This window comes from Dipteris shenzhenensis, chromosome 4 (assembly GCF_047967505.1).
Source record: "Dipteris shenzhenensis isolate YYH24624 ecotype China chromosome 4, Dip_SZ_1.0, whole genome shotgun sequence".
Classification (NCBI taxonomy): domain Eukaryota; kingdom Viridiplantae; phylum Streptophyta; class Polypodiopsida; order Gleicheniales; family Dipteridaceae; genus Dipteris; species Dipteris shenzhenensis.
This window is the reverse complement of record NC_141599.1, coordinates 30,184,616-30,206,091: the sequence shown is the minus strand read 5'-3', so window position 1 is coordinate 30,206,091 and position 21,476 is coordinate 30,184,616. Positions and strand designations below refer to the sequence as shown.

Genomic DNA, 21,476 nt, shown 5'->3' with positions numbered 1-21,476 from the left:
AAGGCCAGGTAGCCAACTTCTATTATTCCAGTTTCTTTTTCAGCTGGTTGAGCACCGAGTCCATATGCTGGCGGCGAGTAACTGTCCAACACAAAGGGTAACCCAAATGACGCACAAGTTGAGAAGGCAAGACAATTTTCCCAGGCTAGGAGCTTAGAATTTTGAAAATTCACTTGCAAGCCAGCTGCCAAACCATATAAAAATAAAGCACCCATGAGGCATGAAAGATCCCTCTATTTTCTGGGGAGTGAAGAAGGAATCATTAGCATAAGCTGGGGCGATCAGCGATCTTCTTCCTTGCATCTGTAACCCATGCAATGCACTTATAGCTACCAAGTGATCCATGTATTGAAGCATCGGATGAGTAGCTATTGCATATGACAGCTCACTAAGAGGGCAGCCTTGATTTACTGAACAAAGATAGAGTTGTAAAATCACCAGCTAGAATGCCAACAGCTTTACTATATTGATAGAGCCAGTAAATAATATGCTGCAATTTTCCCCCAAATCCCAGTGATTGCATGGTCTATGAGATGAAATCCCATTATACAGTATCAAAACCTTTAGCAATATCCATCTGCAATATTAGAACATCCTACTTAGTGTACTTCGCATTTTCAATCCCCACATAAGCATTGGCAATATTATCTGTAATATGTCTACGGGGAATGAACCCATACTTTTTAGGGTGTAAACCCGCATGCAAGAAACCTTTGATACAGCTCACTATATCATCTTAGCAAGTAGCTTGTAGGTGACAGGCATGATTCACACAAATGCTTTTTAGGGAATAATTTAATCAATCCTTTTTTCCAACTAGTTGGCATATGTTGACCATCCTAATGCGGAGATTTCCATTTGCCACATGATTTGATGGCATCTTTAATTCTTTATCCTTGAAAGGAGCTTCAATTTCCATAGCCCAGGAGACAGAATTGAACTAACATATTGAAGAAGTTCCTGTCATGTGGACATTATGTCATGTGTACGTGAAACAACATGCCTACACTGCTCAACATAATGGCTAACACAGGCCTGAGCCAGCTATGCCCATGAATTGGTCTAGCTACTATCCACATTTTTAACTCGGCAAATATTGTCACTTTGCCTCTTATAGTGGAAACCTTTTTTTAAAATTGGAGGAGCGCCCTTATTAGTAAGAGCCCTCTGCCTGGCCATGGGTTACCACTTATCAACCTTAAAAATTGTGTAGCTTGACATAGGCAAGTAGAATCAGCATCATATAATTCCTGCAAGTGACTGATTTGAGTCAAGTCCTGACAAGTGCTTTTAGTGTAGTTCTTGCCATACTCACGGATTACGTATTGGTAACAAAGGCAGTCCATGCATATTTAACATCAATGTGACAAGGCTAGTATGTGCGAATGACCAGAAGTATTATCTCCTGGATGCGGAGCTTTATCGAAATCCCTCTAAGGATACCGCTACATAGCTTGCGAGATTAATGCTCTATAGTACAAAGATTGCGGGGCATAAATAGAGGCAAACTCAATTCTCTCTCGTTGCAGAAGACATTGCATGACAATCCATCAAACTTCTCAGTCATTCAAGGCCATAACAGGCTGAAGAACATGTTTTACAAGAACTACCATGCCAGACAACGAGTTGTCATCTGCATGGCAAATATCATATCTTGCAGAGTGTGCCCTGTTCGGCCTGCATAACCATGCTGATTATGCTCATGTAAGGCCAATATATCGGGCTGCTAACCCTTGTACATTGTAAGTCACATTTTATTTGTGTAGACATATTTATAGATATGTTACACACACTATCACACAAAGGAGCAAAATCAAGGCTGCATGTCAACCTCATGATCCAAGACATCCCGATGTGACACCACATCTTGTTGACCAAGTAATAACATGGCAACTTCATCGTTTGGGAAAAGGGTACGACTCGCAGTCACTGCAGCCCCTGTAATGCCAAGGCCAGAATTCTCAGCCAGGGTAGTCCACTAGAGGATGCACTAGTCGATGCACGACGTGGAAGGGCCTTCTAACTGAGACAATTTTTCTCGCAGTTTACCAACCTTTTTCCCTTAGCTTTTGCTTGAGCTGCAGAAGGCATAGATCCATTATCATTACTAGCAGGAGTAATCTTGGCCTTTCCTTTGTCCAATGTCCTGGACAACAATAGCTGGTGTCGTCTTTTTGCATTGAGGCAAGCATTGCTTTCAAAGGCATCTTGTGCAAAGCCAAGGGACATTATGAGGCCATATGCCCATATTTCTGGCATTCAGAATAAACACCAGCAAAAAGACCCCATTTAAGCTTATAAAAGCATTGCCAATGGCAACGTTATTCACAGTAACGGAATAAGATTACAGCGTGGGGACATTCGTGTCCCACAAGATGCAAAATCTGTTAGAATTCCCATTTTACAGTGGTGGACACACACCATCTTGTCCAACAATGCTGCAATCTTTGGCAAAAGTTTCTCCAAGCATTGGGGAAATGCACAACTTCTACCCACACGTCCCTAAAGTGCACATAAAAGGCCAAGGCATCCCCATCTGTATCGTATAGTTTTGCTTTATGTGTCTGCATAAAATATGCCTAGTGGGACCCCAAGGAGTAGGAATGGACCGATGCAGTAAACCATAAGAAGAGCCTTCCATTTTGCCACTACACTATTAGGCAGCTTGACTGCCACCAGCTGGGCTGGAATTGTTTGGCCTGTTGTGGCCAACCATGGTCCAACAAAACATGGCTGGCACATTCATGTGTCCATAATATCCAACAGATCACTCAAGTCTTGGGTAAAACCCAACAAATGTAGTGGCACATAGCTTCTCCTTTTTATTGACGAAAACTTATTTCAGCCAACAATAATTGACGAGGATATTTAATATTTACTTCTAGTTCCTTGGTTGAAATCCACTTTTCTTTCTACCCTCCCTAGCTAGCATTGGTTCCCATGCTGGATAGCCATGAAGGACAACCGGTTGGACCAAAGTTGTAATCCCTCAAGCCCCATGCCATAAATCGATTTTTTTGCATTTATTTTGTTGATGAGCGAAAAAAATATTTTGCCCCTAGACCCAGGTTTCAATGCATAGGTTAAATAAGCTTTTAAATTCTCAGGTTGAACTGGAAAACCTTTTCTTGGTGATGAGGGAGGAAGTGTTGATTTGAATCCTGCATTTGAGTGAGTGAGTGAGTGAGTGTGTGTGTGTGATTCATGACGATGGAACCATCCTTTCTTTTCCTTTGGCTGCTGCAAAATTTGGTCTTGGAATGCATTACCGTTTCATGTGGCAAACTATTACTGGTATGCTCAAGCTTTTTCAACCTGTTCCGCCATTAAAGTTTGAGGACCGTCTTCAGGATTGAACTCTTTCTTCACCAGGGTCATCTTGCTGTCCTTTGAGGCTGTCACATATTACTGTCTCTTCTTTATATAAAGTACTTCTGCCTCCGCCATGGGTTTCTCAAAAAGCGAATCAGCTTTGGCAAATGAATCGTCCTGGAAATGGTGGTGGAAAAGATTGAGACAGATTTGGAATTTGAAAATCCCCCCCCGACAACAGGTTTTTTTGTGGCGAGTTCTACTGGAGGTTCTTCCATTTGGGCAACTTTTGGCACGCAGAACTATTCCTCTAGCTGTTTGCCGTAGGTGTTTGGCTCTGCGGGAGTTTGTGCCTCATCTTCTTTGGCATTGTCCCCATACTTGTGATTTCTTCAGCTTCCTTGGGCAGCGTTGGAGAACTATGCTACCTTTGGGAAGCTCTTCTGGCTTTTTGGGATTCATCCACCCCTACAGGAGTGTGATTTGTTTTCACTTGGGTTCGTTACTGGGCACTATGGACTCTATAGAGCCATGTGGCACATTCTAAGCCGTTAGATCAACTGGCCTATTATTAGCTACTTTCAATATACTTAGCAGCTGGCCAAGCAATCTAGTCGGTGATCCTACATTTTTCACTTCCTCTTTTTTTAGGCGCTCTTTGCAGCAATCTCTGTTTGATTGTCTGCAAACTGATTATATAGAACATGTGTATACTTGTCATATAGTGAGATTTTCTGTTGACGTAATTTGGCATACCTCCCTTTTTGGGATAGCCAACTAGTAATATAAACCATCAAAATTTTCACCCAAAAAAAAAGAGAGTGTGTGTGTGAAACCGGCCTCTAATCACTCAGAGGGTAGTGGAACTAAACCTTTAATCACTTCAGCACTTATTTACAGCTCACAAAGCATATATCACAACCATTAACCATTGCATGATCACCATTTGGCATTTACCCATTTGTTCACAAACAAAACCACTGAAAAAGGGATGGAGGCTAGAATGCCCCTGCTCAACAAACATAGACAAGTGCACCCGATTGGTCCCAAACACCGTGGCGCCCCTTTCGGTATTTCTTTATATTTCATAGTGAAATGATTACAAGTTGCATCTGGGAGACCTTCCCTGCAATTGAGCACGCAGTCCCAATTCACTAAGCCTTCGCAAGGCTTTCAAGCATAGAACACCATCACATAAGTGCACTTAACCCATAGGCTCAACCCAAAGGCATTCTCTTTTCCGAGTGCAATTCCATTGGCTGTCCAGATGCAATCACACTGCACCCCAGTTGCACTCTCTTTGAGTGGTTTCCAGATGGCATTCACCAAGCTTTTCAAAGCTCCAAAATAAAATCAGCAAAGTACCCAACCAAAGAATGATCATGTAGCACTGCCTGGGCACTTGTGAGCCAAGAAAGAGGCGGCACACGAGGCCAACCAATAGCTTATGGCAAAAAGAAATTGCAGCAGCAAAATCACAACTCACCAAGCCCTGAAAACTCGAACAAAGTCCTCAATCGCCAAGAGGACATAGTAGCCAATGCCCAATTGCATTCTTAGCCAAAGAGGAGTGCAAAGGCATGAAGAAAGAGCATTTACAAGAGCCGACCAGCAAGAATTCCATTGAAAAATGCGAAAAGAAGCACTTCTGTCGCGAAGAAATGGGAGTTCTTGGGCTCAAAAGAAGCGTGCTTCAGAGAGAAATGCATTGAGAAGGTTTTGGAGAAGTTTCATCGCCGGAAAGTCCTCCAAAACTGAGAAACACCAGTCAACCAGCGCGTGGGACCACTCGAAATTCAACAGAAAGATGTAGCTTTGCAAGAGGAGAGGCCCAGGAGGCGGTAGAAGCAAAATGGTCCAGAAAAAGCCACTTTTGCAAATTCGAGCAAGAAAAGAAGTGCTCAGCTCTGCCCGTTCTACCAAACGCACGGAGGGAAAAGCATATCACTACGAAGGGGAGGCAGAGGGGAAGCCATTGGGCCAAACGGAAGTCGAGGAATCCAAATGGGTGAGGAGTTATGAAGAAAAACGGAATTCAGCTGAAGGAGGCTGAAAAACCAGTCCAAAATCTCAACAAAGGGAGAAGATGAGAGAGAAAACCACACATGTGAAGTTTAGAAGGCCCAGGAAGGTCCAGGAATGGTAAAGGAGCGTGTAGAAGGCACTAGAGCCACCTGGAACTCTAGGGGGGCCACTGAAGGTACATGGCCCTCTAAGGGGCCCATTAAAAATGCCACATCATCATTTCCCAACAACCACTCTTTTAATTCCTTGGAATGCCTTTGGGCCTAGGAATTAATTACGCTTATGTGCTAGGCACCATGCCGCGTTTAATTACCCATTATTAAGCCCATGCTTGGACTTTTAAAACCAAAGTTGTCACGGTCTTGTAGTACATTAAAGTACTTAGAATTTCACGCCCCCGTGACGTACCCCTCTCTTGAAACAGCAAACCATAGTTTGCTGTCCCAAAACACAGGAGTGAGCATGAAATATAGCATAATAGAGTATACAAGAAAGCGGCAGCTATAGTATTTAGAGACAGTGAAAATATGGCTAGGAGAGGCATGCATCCATCCATATACACTGCTCAAAATCTATGTGATCCTCGGCGATCAGTAGTCAAGATGCATCAATATCATGAAGTCTCACAGCAGAAATACTGTCAGCTCAGTATCTCGGATGAAACATACAGTGTCATCAAGCGACCTCATGAAATCATGGTGAGCCCGTCTGTACTGAGGGAGTGGAGGTGCTACCCTCCTCTCAAACACCAGGTAATGCTCCAGACGCTCGCTCTGCTGAACTACCTATAGGAGCTCGGACCGCAGTCGGCTCTAACTGGAAAGCATCAAGGTAAAGCTGCAATATCCCAGGTGAATTTGCCAGTTCACCTTCCTCCATTCATTTCGCATCAAGTGATGGGTAATTTTGAAATTTTACCAAGTAGCGACGGATAACTTTACCCTTGAGCTTTCTATCTCTGTGTGCTAGAATCTGCTCTGGGACCAGAAGTTCATCTTGTTCTTCCACTTCAGGCTGCACCTCATCAGGTAAATCCTCGGGAATATCTCAATGATATAGCTTTAATAAGCTCACATGAAAGGCATTATGTATCTTCCAATGCGGAGGCAACTTCAGCTTGTAAGCTACCTCGTTTATCTTTTCAGAAACCTGGAAAGGACCATAGTAACGCATGTTCAGCTTTGTGTACAAGCTTTCCTTGCCTTTCTTATTTTTCAGCCTTGCCTTCTGAAAACGCAGCAAAACCCAATCACCTTTTGTGAATACCAATTCCCTGTGGTGCTTATCTGCTGCTCTTTTCTGCTTGTCCTGACTTCTTTGCAAGGCATATTTGATCTTCTTGTAAGCCTCTTCAAGGCTTCCCACAAAACGATCAGCTTTGAAGATTTTCTCTTTTGTATGCAAAATGGGAGGCATCTTTCTGGCACCTTCCACTATTTCAAAAGGTGCTTTACGTGTGGATGTGTGCACCGTATTATTGTAAGCATATTCCAGCAAAGGCAAATAATGCTCCCATTTGCTTTTGTGGTCTGAGACATAGCATTTAAACATATCCAAGATGGTAGAGTTTTCCTGCTCCGATTGTCCATCAGACTGAGGGTGAAAAGATGACGAAAAATTCAGCGTAGTGCCCATATTTTCAAACAGCCCTCTCCAAAAGAGGCTGGTCATCCTCGGAGCTCTATCACTGATTATGGATTCAGGCATCCCATGATACTTGAAGACATGCTGCAGAAACAATTTGGCCATTTGATCTGCTGTAATTTTCTTTCTTACTGGCACGAAGTGGGCTTGTTTGCTAAACCTGCAAATTATTGTCCACAATCCATCATGTCCAGTAGGAGTACGTGGAAGATCAAACACAAAATCCATAGCTATGCTTTGCCATGGTCTATCTGGAATTGTCAAAGGGTGTAACAACCCAGGTGCCTTCTGCCTGTCAAACTTTACTTTCTGACAAACCATGCATGTTCTCACATATTCTTCCACATCTTTCCTCAAAGATGGCCAATAAAAGTATTGCTCCACTGCTGTAATTGTTGCTGTAATTCCCCTATGTCCTACATATGGAGGAGCATGACTTTCCATTATGACTTTCTGTCGCATCTGATCAGTGACACAGAGTCGTCCATGCATCAAAATGAAACCCTCTTTCAACATATAGTGATCATGCCTTTGACCATCAGAAAGCTGATCATAAATAGTTGAAAAATCAGCATCATTAACATATTGATCTTTAATCACATCTAACACATTGTTGTAAGCAATGCTCACTGCTGAAACACTGGGTTTCTTGGAGACTGCTTCAGGCTGTGGTTTCCTGGAAAGTGCATCAGCCATGACATTTTTGTTACCCGGCACATGTACAATTTGAAAATGAAACATTGAGAGGAAGTTAGCCCATCTCATGTGCTTTTCAGATAATTTTCTGTGCGTGAGAAAATATCTAAGTGACTGATGATCTGTTTGCACATAAAAATCAGCTCCAAGAAGGTAATGTTTCCATGTGGTCAAAGCATGTAACACTGCTAACATTTCCTTCTCGTATGTCTGCAAGTACAATTCAGCATCTTTGAGAACTCTACTCTCATATGCAACCACTCTGCAACCACTCTGCCATCTTGCATCAAAGTGCCTCCTATGCTGTTCCCACATGCATCACAAGTTACAGCAAAGGGTTTTGCAAGATCTGGCAAGATAATAACGGGTTCAGAACACAACTTTTGCTTCAGCTCTTCTAAAGCTGCATTTTCCTTTGGTCCCCACCGAAACGGTACAGCTTTCTTTTGTAAAGCATGCAAGGGAGAAGCAATTTCTGCAAAGTACTTTATAAACCTCCGATAGTATGAACACAACTCAAGAAAGCTTCTGACTTCATGCAGATTTTTCAAAATTGGCCAACTCCTTATGGCCTCAACTTTTGCAGGATCCATCTTGACTCCATCCTTTGACACTCTATGACCGAGAAAATGAATCTCATGCATAAAGAACTCACTTTTCTTGGTGTTTACTAATAGCTTCTGTCTTTTCAACTCTTGAAACACAATAGTGAGGTGTTTCCTGTGCTCCTACTCATTTTTAGAGAACACAATGATGTCATCGAAGAAAGTGCCGACAAACTTTCTGTGTGCTCTAAAAATTCTGTCCATCATTCTATTGAAAGTGGCAGGTGCATTAGTCAAATCAAAAGGCATTACAAGGAACTCATATAAGCCAAATGAAGTGCGGAAGGCAGTCTTGTAGACATCTTTAGGCCGTATCCTTATCTGATGGTATCCACTTTTAAGGTCAATACGACTGAACATTGAGGAACCTTCCAACCGATCCAATATATCATCAATGCGTGGAATTGGAAAACGGTTCTTAATTGTGACTTTATTCAAAGCCCTATAATCAATACACATTCTCCAACTGCCATCCTTCTTTTGCACAAGCAACACAGGGGAACAGTAAGGAGAATTACTTGGCTGTATTAATTCCTTTTCCAAGAGTTCCTTCACTTGTGACATTATCTCTTCCTGTTGTGCCTTACTGACACGATAGGGAGGCATATTAGGCGGTGAGCTTCCTGGAATTATATCAATTTGATGATCCTCGGGCCTCTTGGGAGGTAATTCTTGAGGAAGTGCATCTGAGAAACAATCCTGAAAATCTGAAATAAAAGCAGCCCTTTCTCTATCTAAAGCAGAAAGAGTAGAGCCTTCCTGAACTAGTTGGCTGTCCTCTTTGACAAAAATCAAGTACACTGAAATATGACGCTTTATTACATTGGAAATACAAGAAGCTGAAACTACAGGGATGGACTCCCCTTTCAACTTTATATGAAGTACATGATTTTTGCCTCTATGAGTTAAAGAAATCTTCTTGTTTCTCATCTGCACATCAGCCCCCACCCTGTACATCCAAGGCATCCCAAGCAAAGCATCACACTCTGGCAAAGGCATAATGTAGATGTCCTCTGCATCCTGATATCCCTGGATATGCATCCTCAACTTGCCAATGAAAGGAGTGGCAGGTGTGTTGAGTTCAGGGTTGGCCATATCATGTGAGTATAAAGTGAGTGAGAGAGAGCAAGAGAGTGTGAGAGCTGGAAGCTTGGAAGCTGAAAGCTTAGTTGCAATAGAAGAGAGTGAGAGTACAACACACTGAAGGAAAAGATAAGGTTTTGTCCTAGTGACAAAACCTTAGTAGTCACTAACCATAGTTAGTGAATTAACTGCGGTTAGGGGGAAAAACCTCTTAAAGAGGGAAAAGTGTCCCTAACTAGCTTATATATTACATTAGTCACTGCTGAATTATATCTATAATTCTAACACCCCCCTGCAGTGCCAATGTCATGTACAAGGCTGATCAATCACCAAACGGATATAAGTTCAGGGCACTGCGAAATGCCTCAAACTTTTCACGTGGTAGTGCTTTGGTGAAAATATCTGCAACGTTGTCATGTGTGGACACAAAGATCATACTGATCTCTCCTGCATGCAACTTCTCTCTGACGTAGTGATAGTGACCCTCGATGTGTTTCGTGCGAGCATGAAACATTGGATTCTTTGCTACTGCAATGGCACTCTGACTATCAGTGAGAATTGTGGAGAGGGACCCTCCAAAGACAGATGAAGATCAGCAAATAGACGTCGCAGCCAGACACATTCAACTGTTGCTGTGAAAGCTGCCCTGTACTCAGCTTCACATGATGAGGTAGCCACTGTAGATTGTTTCTTGCTCAGCCATGAAATACAAGATCTACCCAAAAAGAAACAATTGCCACTAGTGGACTGCCTAGTGTCATAATCACCAGCCCAATCTGAATCACTGTAGGCATGCATCTGCAAGTCACCCCCCCTGGGAAATAGTAAGCCAAAAGACTTTGTGCCCTGCAAATAAAGGAAGATGCGCTTAACTGCCTGCCAATGCATAGTTTTTGGGCTGTGCATGTACCTGCTCACCTGAGATACTGCAAACTGAATATCAGGTCTAGTGTTGCAGAGATATATGAGGCATCCAACAGCCTGACTGTAAAGTGTGGCATCAACTGATTCTCCTGCATCATGCTTTGTGAGTTTCAGCCCCGGTTCCATAGGAGTGGATATGGGCTTGCACTCTTGCATGTTAAATCTGTCCAAGAGTTTCTGAACATACTTGGACTGAGACATAACAGTGCCACGTCTCTCATGAGAGAACTGGATCCCCAAATAAAAGTGAAGCAGCCCCAAATCTGACATGTCACAGTTGGTCTGCAAATCAGCTTTGAAATCTGCAATTTTTTCTTCATTGGACCCTGTGAGCAGTAAGTCATCGACATAAAGAAGGATGACTAAGATTTCCCCCCCATCCATCTTGATGTAGAGGGTGCTCTCAGTAGGACTATTGTGCAGCCCCTTGCTGGTAAAAAAGGCATGTATCTTGGCATCCATGCACGAGGGGCCTGTTTCAGCCCATATAAAGCTTTATTGAGCTTGCATACTTGAAGTGCATTTGCTGTAATTTCAAAGCCCGGAGGTGGTTTGACATACACCTCTTCCAGCAAGTCCCCATTTAAGAAGGCTGTTTTTATGTCCAACTGATGAACATTCCACTCAAAATGTGCAGCCATTGCAATTACTGATCAGATGGTGGTCATCCGGGATGTAGGAGCGAATGTCTCCTCATAATCTATGCCCTTTTTCTGAGCATAGCCCTTAGCAACCAGCCTAGCCTTATATCTGTCAATGGAGCCATCTGGCTTCCGTTTGACTTTAAATACCCATCGTGTGCCAATGGCATGTTTACCCTGTGGCAAGTCCACAACATCCCAAGTCTGATTTTTTGCAATGGACTGCAACTCATCGTGCATGGCATTCATCCAATGCACATTATCCTTTGCCTCTTCAAATGTGGCAGGCTCCTCCTCATCAAGGAGAGTACTTGCATATGCTGATTCCACTGAATTAGCACCTTCCATGTGCCGTGCTGCACTGCGAGTCCTGCCAGGTAACGGAGCATCAAGTTTACTCTCCCTGAGAGTCTGTAACAGCCAGTTTGGGACTGTTTTTGCTGCATGTATGTCTGCAATTTCTTGCTGCACCACCTGTTCCACTGCCTGTGGAGGGGGCAAGACATCCTGTGGTGGAACTGAAGCATCAGGAGGTTGCTGTAAATTCTGATTTGGATCAGAAAAATCAGCAGGGGAACCCAAAGCAATGGGTAGCAACCCCTCAAAGACATCCTCTGAAGACGAAGGCATTTGAAATTCAGCCTGAGTGTGAGCTGAATTTTCAGAAAATATCACATCTCTACTTACTATGATTTTGCGTGTAGCAGGATTGTAGAGACGATACCCCTTGCTTTCTGCACTGTATCCAACAAATATGCATTTGATGGCTTTATCTGACAATTTGTGCCTAAATTCAACTGGCACATGTGCATAAGCAAGGCATCCAAAGACTCGGAAGTGATCCACTGAAGGCTTCCTGTCATTCCAGACCTCAAAAGGAGTTTTTGTTTTTAAAGCCTTAGTGGGAGCCCTGTTCAAAATGTAATTGGCACACATCAAACCCTCTAGCCAGAATTTATGAGGCATGTGTTTGCTTTTCAGCATACATCTGTCCATCTCCATGAGGGTTCTATTTTTCTCTCAGCTTTGCCATTTTGCTGAGGGGTTAGCCTGACTGTGAGCTGATGCACAATACCCTTGCCCTTGAGAAAAGCATCAAATTCTGCAGATAGGTATTCTCCACCTCTATCCGTGCGTAATGTCTGTATCTTGAGTCCGGTTTCATTTTCAACCATGGCTGAAAAGTGTTTAAACACCGTGAACACTTCAGATTTCTTTTTCAGCCCATAAACCCAAGTAAAATTGGAGTAGTCATCAATAAATGTAACAAAGTAGAGATGACCACCCAAAGACGGAGTCCTCATGGGACCACAGACATCACTGTGTATAAGCTGCAATTTGCGAACAGCTTTAACTGAACCATCCTTGAAGGGGAATCTATGCATCTTACCTAAAATGCACCCTTCACAGGCATGTGGAGGAGGTATCTCAAGAGGTGGCAATGCATCAACCATTGAAAATTTCTGAAGTGTCATCAAGCTGTTGTAATGCATGTGGCCATATCTGGCATGCCATAATTCTGCATTTTGCATGGCAGCTGTAGGGGTAGAAACTGCCAGAGCATGGGCTGCTCTTTTCTCAAAAATATCAAGCTGAAAAAGTCCACGCAGCAGAGTACCAGATAACCTTAAGGCATAGTTAGCTTCCTTGTCTCGGACAGCACATTTGTCATCCTCAAAGATGACCTGAAATCCCCCTCTGTTAAGAGTGGACACTGAAAGGAGATTTTTGTTGGTTATGCCAGGCACATATAAGACATCTAAAAGTCTGAAAATTGAGCCATCAATGGCAGTGAGCTCAACCTCTCCTGTGCCACGTACTGAATATGAGGAGTTGTTGGCACAAGTGACTTTCTTACCAACAGGAGGTGGATGCAAGGAAGTAAAAAGACACTTCTTAGAAGTGATGTGCTTGGATGCACCGCTGTCAAAATACCATGTGTTCAGTGTTTCATTAACACTGAAAGCAGATGCATCTGTAGAAGAGTCAAAGCTGCAAGTCAAAAATGCATATGTATCATCACTGCAAGAGGCTGTACTATCCCGAGCATCTGGAACAGCCAATCTAGAATCTGAAATGCAAGATAAAAAGGCATAATCTTGACCAACAAAGTTGGCTGCAGCATCCCCACTGTCAGATGCATGAGGGGCTGAATCTGAAACAGCCATACCTGAGCTGTTTTTCTTTTCTTTTGCAAGCCTTTTCCTGCATTCTGCTATGTGATGACCTGGCTTTTTGCAGTAGTGACAAAAACCCTTCTTTTTGGGCTTACTTGCATCATTTTTAGCCTTTTGTGAAGGCTGTCCTGACCCACTGGAAGGCTGATTTGCTGATGTCTTTGCCTGTCCTTTTGTTTTTTATTTAAATTTTGAGAGCATGGCTTGTTCACCTGCACGTGAAGCCAAAATTTTCCTCGTCTGCTCTTCCTGAAGCAGAAGTCCTATCAACTCATGAAAAGTGAGGGGATTTGCACCCCCCCTCAATGATAAGTTCAGCGAAGTGTGAAAGCTGAGATAAGACTCAGGAAGAGAATTCAGAGTGGTTGTAATCATCTCTGAATCAGGAATAATTTCATCTATGTTTAACAATTGCTCTTTGAGATCCTGTAGCTTTGTGAGGTGGACTGACATGGAGTCACCCTCCTCCATATGTGTATTGCTCAACTCTCTTTTTAAGAAAGATACCCTGGCATCATTCCGTGCTGCATACATGCTTTCCAAGATATCCCACGCTGCCCTGGAGGTCTTACACGACCGGATATGCGGAATGATAGATCTTTTCACTGAAAGAGAGATGCATGACAAAGCTAAGGCATCCGGTGAATCCCATCTCTTCTGCTATGGAGTATTGACTGTAGCTGCACCAACAACTTGTCCTGCAGCTGCACCCTGTGCACGACCTCTTCCACCTCCTTGCTGAGGAGGGGTAGCAGGTGCAATATCTGCTGGTTGGATCTCATCCCCATTGACATAATCCCATAGATTTCGAGAAATCAGAATATTACGTACCATGAAACTCCAGAGGGAGTAGTTGGTACCATCCAACTTGTCTTCTTGTGAAAGACCACCAAACGGAAACTCATTCTGATTTTGATGGGCCATTTTTGAGAAAAAGATTGAAGCAGATACAGAGCTGAATTCCCTTACTGGGAATGGAATGCACAACTTCCAAAAAACACAGCCAAGCACGGGCTGTAAATGCAACTTAGATTTCTGTACTTGCACTGTCAGAAATCTGTCCAAGCATAAAAAACTCTCCAAAATCTGCCAAAAGTGCATCAAACACTCCAAGAAAGGCAGTATGTACTGAATACTCCAAAAAATGCTCTCTCAACACAAAAGCCCCAATTTGTGGCTTGAAATTGCAGCCAGAAAGGGGCAAAATTACTAAAAGCCCCAAATCTGCAATTTTTGAACAAAAGCCCCAAATTTCAGACTAGATCTGCAGATCTGTCTGTAAAAGCCCCAAATTTTAAACAAAATCTGCAATTTTGCTCCAGATGTAGCTCCAAAACTGCACAATGATTGCAATGTCTGCAATATACAAATGCCCCAAATGTACTACCAAACAACTGAACCAAACTATGGTTTTCTGCAAGATGTGCCTGCCAAAGAACACCTGTGGCTGAAGGCAACCTGTGTAAATCTGCAAATACAAATCTGAAAGTACAGAAATGTACGCAAATCTAGGAAGGGTACAGGTGGTACGGTACAGTACGTACGGGCTGTACGGCAAGTACGAAACTGTCAGCGTAGGTACGGAATCCAACTGTACGGCCAAATTGTACGGATGTTGTAGCGCAGGTACGGCGACCTGTACGGTTGCTGTACGGAATATGTACGGACGATGTACGGCGCTGCAACGGACCTGTACGGAAGTCTTTACGGGAGCTGTACGGAGGCAGTACGAACAATGTACGGCAGCAGTACGTCGAATTCCGTACAGTCGTACGGACTGTACGGACGAGTTGGAGCAAGCTGAAACGTGAAGCAAAGGGGTGGTGCTTGAAGGGAGCAGGGAGCCCGAAGCTCTTGAACCCGCTCTGATACCAAATGTGAGTATAAAGTGAGTGAGAGAGAGCAAGAGAGAGTGTGAGAGCTGGAAGCTTGGAAGCTGAAAGCTTAGTTGCAATAGAAGAGAGTGAGAGTACAACACACTGAAGGAAAAGATCAGGTTTTGTCCTAGTGACAAAACCTTAGTAGTCACTAACCATAGTTAGTGAACTAACTGCGGTTAGGGGGAAAAACCTCTTAAAGAGGGAAAAGTGCCCCTAACTAGCTTATTATATTACATTGGTCACTGCTGAATTATATCTATAATTCTAACATATCACACATGCTGGATGGCCCCATTTCCTCAGGCTTGATGCCAAGCCTTCCTGCCATATCAGGAGTTATGAAATTCGCCTTTGCCCCAGAATCAAAGAAAAACAAACAATTCTGATTTCTGATTTTTCCCCATGCTCTGCACATCTCAGTCTTTTTCGTTTCCTCTTCATCATGTGCATGTGGCAAACTCCCAATCACATGTGGAAGAAGTCCTGCGGAAGGTTTAGGCCTTTTGCCCTCCCATCAGCCTGTTTATCACCATTCTTATCATCATCTGACCTGTCTCTTTTCTTGGATGGGCAATCATAAGAGCGGTGTCCCTCTCCTTTGCATATAAAACATTTGTTTTGCTCCATGAGTGACTTTTTCTCTTCATCAGATAACTTGGTACGGGGCTGTTTATTAGGCTGTCCATGCCTTTGACTAGCTTTGAATTGGGCTTTTCCTCCCTTTTGAAACGGTCGTTTGCCATAATTTTTATTTTTAGATTTGATGTCCTTATCCTGGTGTTTGGCAGCCCGTTTGTTGTCTTCTTTCTTGCTGTCCATAAAGCCCAAATTCTTCTCCTGCATCCATGCATATGCTGTCCTTGCATTCTCAATTAATTGAGTCATAGAATCCACCTTGGTTTTGATGCAATAATCACGTAGCTCACTAGGCAATCCACAACAGTTTCTCTCTATTTGCTCTTTCAAAGAAACATGCCTATAAGAGCTCAATGGCAGCAAAACATCCCAAAACCTTTGGGTGTAATCATCAAGATTCTTGCAAAGTTTGTATGACAAGTCATGCCAGTGTGAAAGTACTTCAACTTCAAAAGTTGGAGTAAGCCAAGTAGAAGAGAATACTTGCTTAAATTCCAGCCAAGTAGTAGGTGCATCTCCATGAAGCATAAGGTTGGTGTACCACTTAAGTGCATTGCCGTTCAAAAATGTGGCAACCTTCCTCATCTTGGATGCTTCTGTAAACAAACCCCCAAGAAATGCAGCATCAAACTGTTGAAGGAATGTGAGGGCTTTGTACCTCTCCTGTACTCCATTATATGTATCAAACTTGACATGAGAACCACCATCCTTAAATTCTTTATATACATTTGCTATTGGCTGTCCCAAAGATGGCTGTATATTTGCAGCATTCCCTTCACTAGGGAGAGCCATGCTTGGCTGAACATTAGGCATGGGAGCATGTGCTGTGGCTTGCATGCCTGGCTGCATTCCCACATTGTCATACATGGCTTGCTTTCTATGCCCAATTGGCGGTGAAATCAACATAGCATCAAAGATAGAATGTTGCTGCCTCAAATATGGCTGAGGTGGTTGAGCCACATTTATGGACTGCACATTATTATTTTGAGGAGTAGAAGTACCCAAACCAAGGCCTTGTGCTGGCTGCTCTTACTGTTGCACTGGCTGTACTTTTTGTACCTCTTTCTCAAGTGCTCTTTTGGGTGATTCCTCTCTCTTGGAAGTCACTTTCTGAGTCATTTTTGATGGCTGTCCCTCATGGGAAACTGATGCATGAGTGTGCGGTCCACCATGAGAAGCTGATGCATGTGTGTACTCACTCTTTCCGTGCTTGTGCTTTCTTGATTTCTTCTTCTTCTTGGCATTTGTTTGCACAGTCTGAGCCAAATTTTGAGTTAGCTGAGTTAAAGCAGTCACTGCACTTGCAAGCTATGTATTCAACATAGTAGCATCATCTGACTCACTGCTAGAACTAGTATCACCGTTGAGCTCAGTTGTAGCTTCATGTGTGGCCTGCTCAAAAGGCTATTGTTGTGCTCCCTGCAGCTGGATCATTAAGAATTTCTTGCCTTCTCCTTTGAGGAGTTGTGGAGCTCTCTTGCTTATGGGTACTCACCATGTTTAGGGTTGTAATATTCAGCTGTCAAAAAGTGCAGCAAAGATATCCTTCCACCAAACTACCGAGGCCCACCTCTTGAGAAAGAGTGTGTGGTATCCCGGCAATGGAACCAATGAAACCGGCCTCTAATCACTCAGAGGGCAGTGGAACTAAACCTTTAATCACTTCAGCACTTATTTACAGCTCACAAAGCATATATCACAACCATTAACCATTGCATGATCACCATTTGGCATTTACCCATTTGTTCACAAACAAAACCACTGAAAAAGGGATGGAGGCTAGAATGCCCCTGCTCAACAAACATAGACAAGTGCACCCGATTGGCCCCAAACACCGTGGCGCCCCTTTCGGTATTTCTTTATATTTCATAGTGAAATGATTACAAGTTGCATCTGGGAGACCTTCCCTGCAACTAAGCACGCAGCCCCAATTCACTAAGCCTTCGCAAGGCTTTCAAGCATAGAACACCATCACATAAGTGCACTTAACCCATAGGCTCAACCCAAAGGCATTCTCTTTTCCGAGTGCAATTCCATTGGCTGTCCAGATGCAATCACACTGCACCCCAGTTGCACTCTCTTTGAGTGGTTTCCAGATGGCATTCACCAAGCTTTTCAAAGCTCCAAAATAAAATCAGCAAAGTACCCAACCAAAGAATGATCATGTAGCACTGCCTGGGCACCTGTGAGCCAAGAAAGAGGCGGCACACGAGGCCAACCAATAGCTTATGGCAAAAAGAAATTGCAGCAGCAAAATCACAACTCACCAAGCCCTGAAAACTTGAACGAAGTCCTCAATCGCCAAGAGGACATAGTAGCCAATGCCCAATTGCATTCTTAGCCAAAGAGGAGTGCAAAGGCATGAAGAAAGAGCATTTACAAGAGCCGACCAGCAAGAATTCCACTGAAAAATGCGAAAAGAAGCACTTCTGTCGCGAAGAAATGGGAGTTCTTGGGCTCAAAAGAAGCGTGCTTCAGAGAGAAATGCATTGAGAAGGTTTTGGAGAAGTTTCATCGCCGGAAAGTCCTCCAAAACTGAGAAATACCAGTCAACCAGCGCGTGGGACCACTCGAAATTCAACAGAAAGCTGTAGCTTTGCAAGAGGAGAGGCCCAGGAGGCGGTAGAAGCAAAAAGGTCCAGAAAAAGCCACTTTTGCAACTTCGAGCAAGAAAAGAAGTGCTCAGCTCTGCCCGTTCTACCAAACGCACGGAGGGAAAAGCATATCACTACGAAGGGGAGGCAGAGGCAAAGCCATTGGGCCAAACGGAAGTCGAGGAATCCAAATGGGTGAGGAGTTATGAAGAAAAACGGAATTCAGCTGAAGGAGGCTGAAAAACCAGTCCAAAATCTCAACAAAGGGAGAAGATGAGAGAGAAAACCACACATGTGAAGTTTAGAAGGCCCAGGAAGGTCCAGGAATGGTAAAGGAGCATGTAGAAGGCACTAGAGCCACCTGGAACTCTAGGGGGGCCACTGAAGGTACATGGCCCTCTAGGGGGCCCATTAAAAATGCCACATCATCATTTCCCAACAACCACTCTTTTAATTCCTTGGAATGCCTTTGGGCCTAGGAATTAATTACGCTTATGTGCTAGGCACCATGCCGCGTTTAATTACCCATTATTAAGCCCATGCTTGGACTTTTAAAACCAAAGTTGTCACGGTCTTGTAGTACATTAAAGTACTTAGAATTTCACGCCCCCGTGATAGTGTGTCTGTGTGTGTGTGTGTTTGTGTGAGAAAGAGAGAGAGAGGGAGAGATGTACGTCTGCAAAAGGCGTCATGGGCCTATGAGACAAAGTACACACCCCCAAAAAATGACTTACTACATCTGGATAACCAAGAGATTCGGTGGAGCTCATAAAGCAGCTCATCCCCGGATTATTAAGCTTGCTAAATTGTAGTATTATCATGCAGTGGCCTCAATGACATCAGTTTAGGACCGAGTCCATCCCTATAAACAACCCATTTGCTTTCTTTACGTGCTTCCTTCACTTTGGTGAGTTCAATATGTCTTTGTTTAAGCTGAGTCAGAGTGAGACCTTCAGATACCCAAATTCTTGTACCCCTTAAGCTTGTGTGTCTGTTTGAGAGAGAGAGTTCTGCATGACAAGTTTATTTACTCATGGGTTTATATCAGGTAGAGTGCTCGTCTGCAGTGCATGACCCCTGTGATCCCAGCAGGTGGTTCAAAAGAGTGAAGAGATATTTCAGATGTAGCCTTTGTATATAGCAAGCATGAATCCTCACATATTCATATTTTTGTAGTGTATGGCATGGGCAAGAGAGAGAGAGAGAGATTAACATATACTTAATGGATTGTGCAGCCATGTCCTCCATTATGCGATGTGAAGGGAAGCTATGTTGCTCAGTTTGAGCACACTATTTATCTTCGACCAACTTGTAAGGAAGTTTTATCACGTGGGGATGACTTTTGATTACATTCAAAATCCAATTTTTAAGAAGGGAAATATTGAAGAATCTGCTCGGCTTGTTGAGTCAACACCTTCAATGTAGAATGATGACCTTGTCATGGCCGCTGTGTGGGATGCAATCTCGGGGATTATCTGCCACTATGGTGAAGCGAGTATGCACAAGCTATTTTTCACGACTCAGCCTCACGAGTAAAACTGGGTACTTGATCTGTGTTTAACAGAAAGCCTTTGCAGTCTTAGCATTCTGGACTTTAACCGAAGTAAATGTAACATCGAGATTGATGGTTCCTTATTTGTTCTGGACTCCAATGTTTCATAAAGACTGGGCTCTTGAGTGATGCTGCGGTGTATTTAGTGGCCTTTTACAGGTCACACAACAGAGTCTAGATAAGCATGTTATTGTAATTTGTGTCCCTTCTATTTCTTTTGTGGGAGGGGTGGGTTTGGGTGGGGACGAGCACAAGCCTGGAGATGAATATCTTATTCAAGTATCTACATTCAGGCCCAGTTTTGTCATAAAGAGAATAATTAAAAGAAGAGACTTGTGTTAGTCAAAATTTGCCCAAGATTACGAATAGGATTGGTTTGAGTGGTATGCACAATCCTGAAGATGAATGTCTCAGGTTCACAATTCACATTTTGACAGGTTGATGTTTGCCATTTGACATGACTAACTAATGCTGTGACTTCTGTGACTCTTGCAAATCAAGATATACATCTCAGACCCTGTGGGGGTCGATGCTTCGATCAAGAGTTGAATTTGAAGTCATAAATTGTCAAGTCCATTTTGGTCAATGTGAAATTCTCTCTTTTAAAATAAATCAATTGTCCATGGCAGTGGTCTCATGTCACGTGCCTCTGTGACTGTAAATAACTCCATTTCTTATATTCTGAATGGTTATGGGAGCGGGGACTCTTCAGCTGACCATGTATCAGAGTAGTGCTATGCTTGAGAACTCTGCAGGGGATGATGAAGAGTTGAATTTGAAGTCATAAATTGTCCGGAGTCCATTTTGGTCAATGCGAAATTCTCTCTTTTAAAATATGTTAATTGTCCATGGCAGCAGTCTCATGTCATGGGCCTCTGTGACTGTACATAACTACTCCATTTCTTCTATTCTGAATGGTTATGGGAGGGAGGACTCTTGAGCCCACCATGTATCAGAGTAGTGCTATGCTTGAGAACTCTGCAGGGGTCGATGCTTAGATCAAGGGTTGAATTTGAAGTCATAAATTGTTGAGTCCATTTTGGTCGATGCAAAATTGTCTCTTTCAAAATAAGTTAATTGTCCATGGCAGTGTCTCATGTCATGTGCCTCTTTGACTGTACAAAACTCCATTTCTTCTATTCTGAATGGTTATGGGAGAGAAAGAAAGAAAGAGAGATTTTATTAGAGTCTTCGGAAGACCGATGGGTCTATGAGACTGAAAGAAAACATTATTTGGGACCCTGTGAGCTCCTGCGAGCTTCCCCCTCCCCCTCCGTACCTCTACCTCCCCTAGCCCTCCTCCTCGCGTCGACCTCTCCCGCCCCTACCTCTCCGCCCTCACCTCCCCTCACCCGCCGCTGCCGCCGCGCCCTCCCTCGCCACCCTCCCGCCTCACCTCCGCCTCCCCTGCCCTCCGATCTCACCCCCCCCCCCCCCCGCACCTCCGCTCACCCCCTCGCAACCCCGTCTCACCCCCCCCCCTCACCGCAGCCCCTCCGCTCACCCCTCACACCCCGCCTCACCCCCGCCTCGCTCCGCCCCCCCTCGCTACGCTCACCCCTCCCCGCTCCGTCCCCTCTCCCCTTGCCCTTCCGCTCCACCCCACCCCGCTACCACTACGCTCACCCCCGCCTCCCGTTCCGCCTCCTCACCCCTCGCCTTCCACCCCCGCTCCCTCTCGCCTCTCCGCCCCTCCGCTCCACCCCC

At 43.9% G+C, this 21,476-nt stretch overlaps 1 protein-coding gene across 1 annotated transcript in view; it reads left to right on the top strand.

Moving 5' to 3' along the window:
* The window catches only part of LOC147902707 (methionine aminopeptidase 2B-like), a 58,384-nt gene extending 38,395 nt beyond the window's left edge, over window positions 1–19,989 (top strand). The window contains exon 12 of the mRNA XM_087373710.1: window positions 19,453–19,989. Within this exon, the coding sequence (XP_087229836.1) occupies window positions 19,453–19,563 (111 nt within the window). The 3' untranslated portion in view covers window positions 19,564–19,989. The remainder of the gene's footprint in view (window positions 1–19,452) is intronic.
* Window positions 19,990–21,476: the final 1,487 nt, after the last annotated feature.